General features: G+C 40.5%; 1 protein-coding gene across 1 annotated transcript in view; it reads right to left on the bottom strand.

The window, feature by feature from the left end:
* Window positions 1-225: 225 nt before the first annotated feature.
* The window catches only part of EFCAB8 (EF-hand calcium binding domain 8), a 53,847-nt gene continuing 40,016 nt past the window's right edge, over window positions 226-14,056 (bottom strand). The window contains exons 21-27 of the mRNA XM_025039720.1: window positions 12,519-12,740; window positions 11,821-11,958; window positions 7,003-7,171; window positions 3,063-3,192; window positions 1,678-1,882; window positions 1,492-1,593; window positions 226-525 (exon numbers count right to left, since the gene is read on the bottom strand). Of these exons, the coding sequence (XP_024895488.1) occupies window positions 226-525; window positions 1,492-1,593; window positions 1,678-1,882; window positions 3,063-3,192; window positions 7,003-7,171; window positions 11,821-11,958; window positions 12,519-12,740 (1,266 nt within the window). The remainder of the gene's footprint in view (window positions 526-1,491; window positions 1,594-1,677; window positions 1,883-3,062; window positions 3,193-7,002; window positions 7,172-11,820; window positions 11,959-12,518; window positions 12,741-14,056) is intronic.

Here is a 14,056-nt window from a genome sequence, read left to right as displayed (position 1 = left end):
CCCATGGGTCTGGTCACCCTGCTGGAAGACAGAAGGATCTGGGGCCATTGCCATGGAGGGCACCCGAGCTGGGAGCTCTTCTTCACAGAGAACAGAAGGTCATCCTTCAGAGGGCTGAAGACCTGCTCCAAGGAGGAGGCGAAGGCATGGGCATTGCTGACCCCTGAAGGATGTACCTGGACGTCTGAACAGGACTGAGGGGGCAGACTGGGCTGTGGAGGCTGATCAGGGCCGCTGGAAGGAAAGGGAGGACTGGAGCCTTGGGGAGGTGGACACGCTGGTCAGGAACCTGGAGCCTGAGGCTGACGTGGAGAACAAGGAGGAGGGGGAGATGGTGGAAGTGGGCATGCTGGCCATGGTGTCCAGCATGGTCTCCCTGTCAGGATCCACGTCCTTCCGGCTATCATGGGTCACCAGGTTGGTAAGCCAGCCCTTCTGGTCTAGGACCTTGTGCACCTTGAAATCAGGCTGGTAGGCAGGCGCCAGTTCATTGAATTGCAGGCTTTGGTAGATTTGAGGTGAGATCTGTGGGGAACAGAGCAGAGGAGTGTGAGGGCAGGAAGGAGGCCACCAGGACCAAGAGCAGGTTCACAAGAAAGATGAGCTCTGGGGTCTTCCCATGCCAAAGAAGTCTTTCGAGTACTATGGTTGTCACTAATGAGCACCGCCTGTGGGCCTGCAAGCCACTGTGCCTTAGGCCCATTACCCAGCCTCTGTCTTGGTGCTGGCAACAACCCCGTGAGGTTGGCCCTGGACTGTCCTCATCTTAGAATGAGGTCTCAGGCTAGACCCCGAGTGGGGCTCAGGTGCTCCCAAACATGCTCTCACATCTCCCATTAGCATTAGCCAAGCTGTGCTTTGAGCCCATCTTCAGAGGAGGGTACGGAAGCCAACTGGTCCCTTTTCACATCGACTTCTCCCCAGCCTGGGACAGAGGAGTTACCTCACTTATTCTGAGTCCTCACCACAGAGGCAAGGAGCTAGGTAATGCCCCTGTGGCAGATGAGGAGGGAAAGACTGGGAGAGGCTGAGATCTGCCCGAGGCAGGATGGGGCTCAAAGTGGGTCTTTCTCAAGCCCTTGCTCCTTTCACTCCCCAAGGAGAGCCCCTCCCATTCCCTCCGCCTCTGACTGTGTGCCTGGCACCATGACACCTGTGTCTGCTCAGGAGCAACCCCACTGTACAGAAACACAAGCAGTAAACACACTACCAAACGAATAACCACAGACTCTGAGAAATGCTCTGACGGCTGTCAGTGGGTGCCAGGCCCACAGAGAACCTCCTCCCATAGATCCAATGAGGTTTGTCCTCAAGGACAAGACCTGTGTCCATGGCTTCAGCCAGAGCCTTGGGGGACAAACCAACCGGACCAGCTTCATTCTGGAACTGTGGCTCGGAATCCTATTAAAGGACGAATGTTCCCTTCACCCCCACCAGAGGACCCCATGGACAAGAGGGTGCCACTGATGGAGCCTCCAGCTCCAGCCGCACCTGGAACTTCATCCAGCCATACTGCACGTTGGTGGGCCAGAGGAGTCCAGGACTCCGTGACCGCTCCTTGGGCTTGTACGCTGATCCAAGAATTTTGCTCACCTGCAGGAGTCAGGGGCAAGAGTGAAGGCTCAGGGCTGAGAGCTGGGGGCCCCTCAACTGCCTGTGTCCGTCACCCAGCTTCACCTGCTTTCCGTTGGACTCCCATTTGCACCAGCTGTTCTCAATTTCTTCTGGGGCGCGCTCTCCAGCCCATGGGGACATCAGGCTTATCTTTTGCAGCTTGGCCCAAGCTTCAGCCTCCGTGTTCTCCTTCCCTTTCAGGAGAGCCATGAGTGCCACCTGCTCCCGCCTCTGGTACACCAAGGCCTCAGCAAAATCCCGCTCCTCCCTGATGTGAGGGGTTTTCCTTCATAAGATGCCCTCCACACCACAAGGTAGCCCTCCCAGGAACCTCAAGAGGGCTTCTCCCCACTGGGCCTGATCCTCACCAACCTTCACATCCCTCCACTGAGGCCAAACTGCCCAGGGCCCATCATCGTCATCGGTAAAGCCAAGGTTAAACTAGCCCCCAACAAGTCCTGTGACCCTTCCCATGAACCTGTGTTCTCCTCCCTGGAGGCCTGACACCCCATCCTGACCTTACCCAGGACTTTCCTTTCTGAAATACTTAAACATTCTCTCCCTCCAGGGAAACCCTGTCTCTCCCTTGTTTGAGATCCCTTGTTTGTTATAAAGATGTATGCCTTGACAGGAGCATAGGAGCCGTAAGGACTCTGTGGGTGCTGGGCAAACTCCTACTGACATGTCAAAACTCAACTCTAAAATCTCTTCTCCTATGAAGCCTTCCTTGCTTGATCTATCCGATCAGGTGATTGTCTTCTGCCATCCCTGTTCTTAATAGTCCCATCACTTATCACATAGAACAGTAGCCAGGAGTTTTCTATTTATCTCCCCAAGTAGCCAGGAGTTTGCTGTTCATCTCACCAAGTAAGCAGGGCTGGTGTCTGGAGTGTTTTGAATCTCTAGAACCTAGCACAGAGCCCGGCAATCAGCAAGACCTCAATAAATAACTTTTTGAATGACCCAAAATTATCTGAGACTTGGTCAGGAATAAGAGTAAAACATGGGTGCAGGAGGAACCTGTAGAGGAAAAAATAAGTAGCAAGCAGTCTGCCTTCCTCATGGCTCAGAGAAAAGATATAGTGTCTGTTCAGGACCAGAGCCCTGGGCATTCTGGCCACATAGAAATGGTCCCTGCAGGGAAGCCAGCCCTGGCAAATCTGAACCTGGCTCTGGGACAGGGTCCTATCTAAGGACTTGGGTTTTTATATTTTCCTCTGGTTTGTACTGCTCAGTCTTTCAGCTGAACTGGGCTAGAACAGAGCCTTAGGCTCTTAGACCACAACTGCCGACTGTAGAGTCATGTTGCCTGCAAGTCACAAGCCTTTGGCCTTCCAGGGCCCCCTGAATGTGCCCAGCATCACCCAACCCAGGTGAGGCTGCTTAGGACCTGGGGAGGCATCCCCCTCCTCAGGCCAGAGGAGACCAAGTGAGCTATGATGACTCACTGCAGCTCTTTATAGGCCTTCTGGGAACCGTCTGTGGAGTCATCCTCTTTCTTTAAGCCTTTTTTGAATTCATGATCACCAAGCATCTCAGCATCCTGCAGCTTCTTCCAAACACTCAGGCCAAATGTCCCTGTGATTTAACCAGACCCAGCTCAGTAACAAGGACTGGCCTAGCCTCCTCCTCTGAACCCTCTGCCCCTTACCTTCCACCCTCAAAAGTCAGCCAGCAACCCCATACCTTTGGCCCACACTTCATGATGTCCACCATACGGCAGGCATTATGCTGGCTACTCAACAAATATCTGGAGGAATCAGACATTAACTTTAGTATATACTTGGAGTGCAAGCCTAAAGCATCTTGCCCCACATGTAGGCTGAGATGGAGAGAGTACTATGGCAATGACTGAGTAATCCTCATTTGGGCTTCAAGAATCTCACGTATAAAATGGCAATGGCACAAAATGATCAGGCGTCCATCGGACATGAGGTTAGGGATGGGGCCGGGGAAGAATGAGCCCGGAGTAGAAAGTAGGTAGTGAGAATAGAGAAATATGAGTCCCACTTCTGGGAGGAGTACAGTAAGTAGTATGCCATTTGCCTGCTGCAGAATTTTTTAAAATTAAGAAAAATAAAACAGACATGTTACAAAATCATATCTTTAAAAATCATTAGAGAGCTGAAGAATCAAAGACAACCAAATTAACTAAAATTACAGAAAGGGAGATGCCTTCTTCTCTGGGAGCATTTTCAAGTCTGGACACAGGCTGAGTGAGAATGAGGGTCGGCTTAGACAGAAAAAAAACTACTGGAAAGAAGAGAAACCAACACAGCTTCTGACAGCCATTCTGGTTGGCATGATGGATTAAGTCTAGTGGAGTTGCAAATACAGAGATAACTCTTTTTCCCACCAGACATTTGCTGAGTAGTAGGGGAGCTGAGGGTCTAAGGGTTGGGCTAGAAAGGCATAATGAGATTATTGGGAGAAAGAGTCCCACTAGAGGAAGAAGCCTATAACAGACACAACAGGCTTCACCCTTGAGACAACTGAAGACAGAAGTAAACTGAGTCTACCTAAAGCTGCAGTCCAGTCCTAGCTCAGTTCTTGATTACATTGAGATGAGCAGCCATATACACAGAAAAGAGCGAATGTGCTGGAGGAAAAGCATATCAACTTTAGTCTCTATGGTTCTTTTATACAAAGTCCAGATAAGTATTATGTTAACATTTTTTTGTTTTTGTTTTTGGATTTTATATTTGCTTTTTTTTTTTAAGTTTTTTTATGCATCTGTCATGTGAAAAGACAGGAAAATATATCCAATAATCCAAATATATCCAAAAGAAAAAATAGGCATTAGAATCAGACTCACAGATAATTCAGACATTGGAGTTAGCAGATAAACACTTTAAAATAACTATTGTAAATAATGTTAAATAAAATAAAGAAAAATATTTTTTAAATGGAAGAAAAAGGGAGAATTTCAAAAAGTGAATTGGAATCTACAGGAAAGGACCACATGGGTATTCCAGAACTAAAAAATACAATATCGGAAATTAAGAATTAATTGGATGGATTTAACATTAGGCTGCATATAGAAGAAGACAGGATTAATAAACTGGAAAGCAGGTCAGTAGAAAATATCCTAACTGGAATGTAGAGATTAAAGAAAAAATGGAAAGAACAGAATAGAGTATGAGAGTTATGGGGTGGAGTCAAATGTTCTAGAGTACATGTAATTGGAACCCCACAATGAGAGGAGGAAGAGAATAGGCAAAAGCAATGTCGAAGAGATAATATCTGAGAATTTTTAAAACTGATGAAAGATAGCAACCCACAGATTGAAAAAAAAAAAAAAAATCAGTGAACTCCGAGCAGATGAATACAAATAAAACCACACTTTGGCATATCATAATTGAAAGCCAAAATCAGTCAGAAGGAAAATTACCTTCAAAGTATCAACTTACAAATGGACTTTTCAAGAGAAAATATAGAAGCCAGAAGACAATGGAATGGTCTTTTTTTAAGTACTGAAAGAAACTAAAGTGCCAGCTGAGAAGTCTATGTCCAGTAAAATAGTCTTAACCTTTCAAGGCCAAATAGAAATGTTTTCAGAAAAATAAAAGCTTAAAGAATGCATCGCTAGCAAATCAACTCTATAAGAAATAATAAACGAAGTTCTTTGGATTAAAGAAAAATGATTGCAGACAGAACCCTAGCACTTCAGGAAAGAATGAAGAGCATCAGAAATGGGAAACGTGTGAGTAAATATAAAATCAATTATTTACAGTAATATTAATAACTATGCCTCGGAAGTCATAACACACGTAGAAGTAAAATATCTGCTAGCAATAGCATGAACAGCGGGAAGGGAAATGTAAGATAGGAAGTGGTATCAGGTCAAGAGTGAATATTATAATCTATAGGGTAACCACTAAAAGAATAATATAAAACATACAATTAAAAACTAACAGAGAAATAAAACAGGATAATTGTTTAAATACTTGATTAATCCAAAAGAAGACAGAAAAAGAAGAAGAAAGGAACAAAGAACAGATGGGATAAACAGAAAACAAATATCATGTAATAGACTTAAATCATATAAGTAATGTCATTAATATTTAAATGGACTAAACATCCAATTAAAAGGCAAAGATTGTCAGACAGGATGAAAAATAAGGCTCAATATAAATAATCAAGAATATTTAAGAATAAAGACTATAAAATGAGGAATTTCATTTTAGAACAGAAACAAATTTAAACTAATTAAAAAAAAATGTAAACCCATAAGAGAGGTGAAAATTCAAGGAAACCTAAGCAAACTTAATTTAGAGAGTAATAAGCCTTTGACAGGAGAAAAGAGACCAGTGGCTGCTTTCAGTCTTGACAGAGGAGGAGGAGGAGGATGAATCCTCCACAGGATTGATGAGATGAGGAGAAATTAGATGAATTTTTAATCAACTTTTAACAACCTCATATGATATGACAGATTACAATTCAGAACATTCGAACCACAGAGCAAATCTGCAGCTTCTACCAGCACACTGAAAGGCTATTCAGCAGTAATTACTGAGACTCAATATATATTTAGCAGTTCCATGACTCTCATGTTCTATTCTGTTCTGTTATATATATATAACAGAAATACACACATTTGTTCACCAAAAAAAATCTGTGTAAGAATGTTCATAGCAGCATTATATTTAATAGGCAAAAATGTCCAGAAACAACCCCAGTACCTACCAACAGTAGCACAGATGAATAAATTATGGTACATCAACAATGAAATATATTCAGCAATAAGAACAAAGAAATTACTACATTCAACAAATGACTGAATTGCACAAACACAATAACATTAAGAGAAAGTAGCCAGGTAACAAAGGAGAACCCATCAAATGGTTCCATTTAGACAAAGTTCAAAACCAGACAAACCTAATCTCTGGATTTAGAAATCAGGATAGTGGTTACTTTTAGAGAGGGGTAAGTAGAGATGGTTGGGTGGGGGGATAAGGAGAGCCCTGAGGGCTGGTAGTGTTCTGTTTCTTGATATAATGGTAACTATATGGGTATATCTTTACTTCATGAAAATTCACCAAATTGAACCCTTTTGGCCTGTGCATTTTTCTTTATATATGTTATAATGCAAGAATTAGGTTTATTTTTAAAAAGAGAAAGGAATATACCTTATCAGATATATGATTTGAAAAAATATACTAAGGCAAATAATAACATTGGGTGAGTGGGTAGATCAGTGGACAGATAGTTGATAGATAAATGGACAGACTGCCAAATGGACAATTGGATAGACTCACATCCTGCAATACTATATGAACAAAGACAGCTGCTGTGGCCTGAAACCCCCACCCCATAAGACATAGGTTTATGCCAGCTTATATTCCAACACAGAGCCAAGCATGGCTGAGCTTCGGCAGAGCCCCATACCAATGGCATCACCGGAGAGTTTCCAAGCCTTAACGTCCCGGTCCTGACCAGCACTGATCACCAGCTGAAAGCTATCCACATACAGGATGTCGACCACACTATCCAAATGGCCCTTCCAGGTAATCAGAAGTGTTGGAGGAGCCAGGGAAATGGTCTGTCCGGCCACAACCTACAGGGGAGAGTACAGGAGAATTACTTAAAGCAAAACCATTATGCAGGCTCATCAGAGGGCACCCAGGACTGGTGGAAGCAGAACCCTCTGGAAGGACCTTAGGCCAGGGGCCAGGGTTCTAGTTCTGGACACATTCTCTCATTAACTTTCTGGTGACCTTAGGTAAGTTCCAGCACTTCTCTGGCCCTCACTGGCCCTTTTGGTAAAATCATAGAAAGCATTTGCATATTGCTATATTTTTTGAAGTCTTTATGTGGACATAAGATTTCATTTTTCTTGGGTAAATATTTAGGAGTGGGATTGTTGGGTCATATGGTAACTCTATGTTTAACTCTTTGAGAAATTGCCAAACTGTTTTCCTAAGTGGCTGCACTATTTTACATTCTCACCAACAGTGTATGAGAGTTGTAATTTGCCCACATCTTAATCAACACCTGGTATTAACTGTAGCCATCTTAATGAGATCTCATTATAGTTTTGATATGCATTTCCCTGATGGCTAATGATGTTCAGCATCTTTTCATATACTTATGAAAAATATACATCATCTTTGAAGAAATATCTATTTGGATCCTTTGTACATTTTTAATTGAGCTATTTGTCTTTTTTATCATTGAGTTATGAGTTCTTCATATATTCTGGATATTAGTCTCTTATCAGATATATGATTTTCAAATATTATCTCCCATTCTATAGGATGCCTTTTCACTTTCTTGATGGTGTACTTTGCAAGACAAAAAATTTTAATTTTGATGAAGTTTAATTTATCTATTTTTTTCTTTTGTTGCTTGTTTTTGGTTGCATACCTAAGAAACATTGCCTAACCCAAAGTCATGAAGATTTCTCCCTATGCTTTTAAGAACTTTATAATTTTAGCTCTTACATTTGGCCTATGATCCTTTAAAGTTATTTTTTGTTTATGTCATAAAGTACATTTTTATGTGTTGTAAGTTTATTCTTTTGAGTGTATTCTTTTGTAGTTTTCCCAGCATCATTTGGTTAAAAAGGCTGCCTTTGATTGTCTTGGCAACCTTGTTGAAAATCAATTGGCCTGAAATGTGAGGTTTCATTTTTCCATTCTTAATTCTATTCCATTGACCTATATGTCTATCCTAATGCTAGTACTACACTACCTTTACTGTAGCTTTGTAGTTAGTTTTAAAATTGAAAAATATGAGTCTTCCAATAATATATTTTTTTTACTATTCTAAGTCCCTTGCATTTCCATATGAATTTTAAGATCAGCTTGTCAATTTCTGCCAGAAAGAGAAAAAAAAGGCAGTTGGGATTTTGATATAGATTTCATTGAATCAGTTTGGAAAATACTGCTATATTAACAAGGTCAAAACTTTCAATCCAGGCATGTGGGATATGTTTTCATTTACTTAAATTTTCTTTCATTTCTTTCAACAATGTTTTGTAGTTTTCAGAGTATAGGTATTATACTACTTTTGTAAATTTATTTCTAAATGTTTTATTCTTTTTGATGCTAAATAAAATTGTTTTCTTAATTTTTTTTTCAGATTGTTCATTGCTAATGTATAGAAATATACTGATTTTTATATATTGATCCTGTCCATGCAATTTTGTTGAACTCATTTGTTAGTTCAAATAGTTTTTCAGTGGATTCTTTAGAATTTTCTATGTACAAGATCGGGTTATCTAAAAATAGAGATAGTTTTCCTTTTTCCTTTCTAGTCTGGATGCCTTTTATCTCATTTTCTTCCCTAATTGTCCTTTATTATAATGTTAGTAGAAGTGGCAAGTGCAGGCATCCTCATCTTGTTACTGATCTTAGAAGGGAAGAATTTAATCTTTCACCATTAAGTATAATATTAGCTGTGAGTTTTTCATAGATATCCTTTATCAAGTTGAAGAAATGTCATTCTATTCTTTGTTAATTGAGTGTTTTTATCAGAAAGGGGTGCTGGATTTTATCAAATGCTTTTTCTGCCTCTATTGAGATGATCATGTGTCTTTTCTTTATTCAATTAATATAGTATATTACATTAGTTGATTTTTAACATTAAACCAAGCTTTCCTTCCTAGGATAAGTCACACTTGATCATAGTATACAATCTTTTTCATATTGTGCTGGATTTAACTTGCTAGTATTTTGTTGAGAATATTTACATGTATATTCATAAGGGATATTGTGGTTTTGGTATCGAAGTAATGCTGGCTTCGTAGAATGAGTTTGGAAGTGTTTCTCTCCCCTCCCTTGATATTTTAGAGTAGATTAAAGAGGATTGGTGTTAATTCTTCTTTAAATATTTGGTAGGATTCACAAGTAAAGCCATCTGTATCTGGGCTTTGTTAGAAATGTTATAACTAATTCATTGCTACATTCAGATTTTCTATTTCATCAGATTTTCTATTTCTTCTTGAGCTGTTTTGATAGTTGATATCTTTCTAAGAATTTGTCTATTTTCTATTATTTTTTGATAGTGAAAAATTAAAAACTGTCCTAATGTCCAACAATAGGTAACAAGTTAAAAGAAAGATTGTACCTCTATAAAGTGAAAGATTATTTAATCATTAGAAAGTCTGATTTTTTAAGAATATTTGATGATGTAGGAAATTCTAGTTACACAGACCATAATCCCTATTTGTTTAAAATATATCATTATAAAACTAAAAGCAGATAGTCAGAGGCACAGATTCTGGAACCAGAAAGACTTAGGTTTACTCCCAGATCCAACACTGGCAGTCATGTGAACTCAGACACATCCCCAGAGGGGATGTATGTGAGCTCTTCAGTTTCATCTTCCTCATCTGGAAAAAAAAAAAACCATCTCCTTCGCAGAGTCATTACAGAGACTCAGTGAAAGGATACATAAAAGCACTTACACAATCCCTGAAACATAGTAAGCAGTAAATAAATGATCCTTGTTATTATGATTGTATTAACATTATAAATTCTTCATATACTGAATCCATGGGTGACCAATTTCCAACATATGCTAATGCAGTGAAATTCTCTTCTTACTAAAACTAGACTAGACATAATATATTTGTGCAGAAATTCAATAAGGCACCTAAGATTGCAAGGTGGCTATCAAAATTGCGAATGAACAGAACTCTTTGACCTAGCAATCCCACTTCCAGAAATTTATCCTACAGACATTTTTTTCACACATGTAAGATGACATATTCATCATCCACTTTTCTTTAACTGAAGATTGAAAATGACTTCAATTTTCCTTCAAAGGGACTTATATCAATAATATATCCTATGGCTTACTACACAACTACAAAAAAAATAACGTACTGATATGCAAAGATCTCTAAGATATATTATGGAGTAAGAAAAGCATGGTGAGTACCACTGTGTATGACCTGCTACTTTCATGTAAAAATAAGGGGGAAATGACTTTGTACATGTGTTTGCGTAACTAAATACTGGAAAAGTAACCAAAAATCAATAGAAGTGGTTCTTTCAGGAAACAAGAATTGTTTGGGGGGAGAACAAGAGTAGGACAAAGATCCCTCACTGTAAGCTTTTTTACATCGCCTGATTTTTAAAATTTTCGCTGATGTGTAATATACATATAGAAAAGTGTACACATCATAAATGTACTACTGAATAAATTTTTTATAAACGGAACATGACTGTACGTTCAGATTCAGATAATGACAGAGCATTGTCAGCCTCTCAGAAGTCCCTCTTACGACTCCTTTCAGCCACTCCACTCCCCCAACGAAGATAATCATTTCTAATAGGTTTGTTTTGTCTGCTTCTATAATTTACATAAATGAAACATACAATATATACTCTCTTATATCTGACTTCTTTCACTTAAATTGTTTGAAAAACTACCCATTTTGTAGCATTTAGTTGTAAACCATTCATTTCCAATGCCAGGTATTATTTTGTTCAGTATATATACCATGCTTTATTCTTCTGATTTACAGTGATGGGCAATTGAGTTGTTTCAAATGTGAAATTATTACAAATAGTAAACCTATCAACATTCTTATTCCTATTTCTCAGAGCATAGATTTTTCTTAGGTATAAACCTAGGACTGGAATTGCTAGGTTACAGAGCAGGCACGTCCAGCTCTGGTAGCCAATGCCAAACAGTTCCCCAGTATGATTGTACCAGTTTACATTCCTATCAGCAGTGGAAATCCCAGTTGATCTGTATCCTTGCCAACACTGATATTGCCTGCCTTTTAGTTTTAGTCCTTCTAGTGGGTGTGTAGTGGTACCAAATTGTGGCTCTAATTTGCATTTTCCTGAAGAACTAATGAAAAGGTTCTCAATTTCATTAGTCATCAGGAAAATATTAAGTGATTTTTGAACTATGTGAATGTATTACCTAAAGAAAATATACAAATATTTTTATTAATTTTAAAAAGAATGCATGACTCCAGGGCCCTCGCTGCAAAGATCAAAGCCTGTGGAAGGTATGTGTGTGTGTGTATGTGTGTATACATGTGCATGTGTATGCATGTGGGTGTATCTGGTGTGTGTATGCTTGTGTTTTACTGGTTAATGACTTCTGACTAACTTTCCCACTCCAACCAGACAATCTTGAACAGGAAACATGATAGACTCAGAGTCTCAGTATGAAAACTGTGGTCCCAGCTCATTAGTGGAGCTCAAAGGGACTTTTTAAGCAACCATCCAGTACTCTTCCTACCTCCTTCTTTTCCAAGGGGATGTAGTGTGGGGTGTTGATCTGGATTGGTTCAGGAATTAAGAACTGGAACTTGTTTGTTCCACTGGGTTGAGAAAACCGCCCTTCAGTAGATATGCAGTAATTCTTGATGTCCCAGACCTAGACACAAAGTGTGGGTTAGTGGCCCAGCACTACTTCACTTCAACACCAACTCACTCCGTGGACCCCTCGCAGATCATCCTTCTTCATTTTAGGCAGGCAATTCTTATACACACCTCTGATATACCCAGATGCTCAGGGCCAGAAGGGGCCCAAGGAATCTTCTAGGTCAGACCCCTTAGCCAGCAGGCAGAGACGGTGAGACTGGCCCAAAGACAAGATACTCTTGCCTCATATCTCACCACAAGGCATGAAATCAGTTCCTGAGACAACTGATCACAAAGTACATGCATGGCCGGGGGACGAGGGAGTTGTAGGGAGACGATGATGGTACACAAAATTCACTGGGAAAGAGGCCTTTTGAACTGAACCATCACTCATTTCACTGGGCACCCAGAGCAGCAGAGGACTTCTCAGGTAACCCACTCTACTGTCCACTGTTCCACAAATGAAACCATACCCAGAGGGAGTAGGGACTAGACTAGGGCTACATGTGGCAAAGAGGTGACCATAGCTTGGCTGACGCCAGCCCCTCAATCTCAACACCAGTTCTTCCTCACCTTGATGTATCCTTTACAATCCCCAGTGATAAGGATCTGGTCATTTTCATCAGTGGCCATGGCACCCACAACCACATCCTCGTTGTCTTTGATGTCTGTGGAGAACTTCCCCAGCAGGCCTCCATTCCCGTGGATGGACCAGGCATAGATGTAGCCGTCAGCGCAGCTGCTCAGCAGGGCAGCCGTGTATGGCAGGCGAGGCCTGCTCTTCAGGAAGATTATCTGTGCAGGAGAGGTGGGCCCTCTCAGCTGGTTGCTGTCACACAATGCTAAGGGGTCCACCCAGGTAAGTCACCACTCTGACTTTGTCTCCCAATTTCCTAGATGCCCAGTGAGAATGGTGATGGGATACCACCTTTCCTACCTGATGACCAGAAACATTTTGCTAGACTATGAGCTTTTTACAGGCAAGATTTGTCTTTTTGTTGTTGTTGTTCACAACTTTATTCTCGGCAACTACAATGGTGCCTGACACATGGTATGCAATCCATGAATGGTTGTTGAATGGAGACATACAAGTTGGATTTGTCCTGAGGCTCAAACAAAATTTTCTAAGACCTATAACTCAACTCACAGTGATTTGGAGGACGAAATCTTTCCCCTTCATATATATCTACAGTGAAATGTCCCTATTTTCCAACCATTCGCCAAGAAATCATTTTAACCAAATTCTTCTTCAAGTCTTATTTGGACCCTGCCCTTTGCTAATCCCCTACTCTGCTCAGTCTTACCTTACCTGTCACTCCTGTGGCTCATGTGGGGATTACAGTGGGGAGTTACTCTGCGTGGTGAGCCTGTGAAGAGAGCTACTCACCTGGCACCCACCACGTGTGAGGCAGAGAAAGCACAGTCAGGGGGCGTAGAACAAATCAGGCTAAAGCAGGGGAAACTGAAGGCTTTCCCACTCATGCTAAGTCAGAAATTACAATGTGGTAGCTTACGTATACCCAAAATATGTCGCTGCCACCACCAAAAAAAAAAAAGAATCTCAATTATCCTTGTTGTCATAGAGGCCCTAAACAAAATGCTCAACTTGCTTCCCATTGGCCCAAGTGCCAGCATCACAAAACCAGTTGTCCCTAAATTAAAGACAAGAGACCAGAATTTCCCTACTTTTGCAAGTGTATTGGCACACTGCATAAAATGTGGACAGCACAGACAGATGAAAAAAAATAAATCGCCCACAGGATCCCAATACCCAGAAATAATCACCATTAAGATTTTACACATTTCCTTCCAGTGTTTTTCTAATTGCATTGTCTATAAAGCCTTTTATCACATCTTTTAAAACTCCAAAATAAACACACAAGAATAGACAACTATTCGATAGAGAAGGTCCACTAGAGGAACAAAAGAGAAGGTCCAGAAATTGATTATAGAAGACTATAATATATAATAATGACAGAATTTCAAGCCAGTAGAGAAAAGATAAACTATTCAATAAATGATATTGAACAACTGGCTGCCAGTTTTAAAAAATTAGATTCGTATATCACACCATATACAAGGTTACTTAGATGAAACAAAACCTGACTAAA

The sequence above is a fragment of the Pteropus alecto genome, unplaced genomic scaffold (assembly GCF_000325575.1).
Source record: "Pteropus alecto unplaced genomic scaffold, ASM32557v1 scaffold45, whole genome shotgun sequence".
NCBI lineage: Eukaryota > Metazoa > Chordata > Mammalia > Chiroptera > Pteropodidae > Pteropus > Pteropus alecto.
Note: the sequence above shows the minus strand (reverse complement) of the source record. Positions and strands in the feature narration are given on the sequence as shown.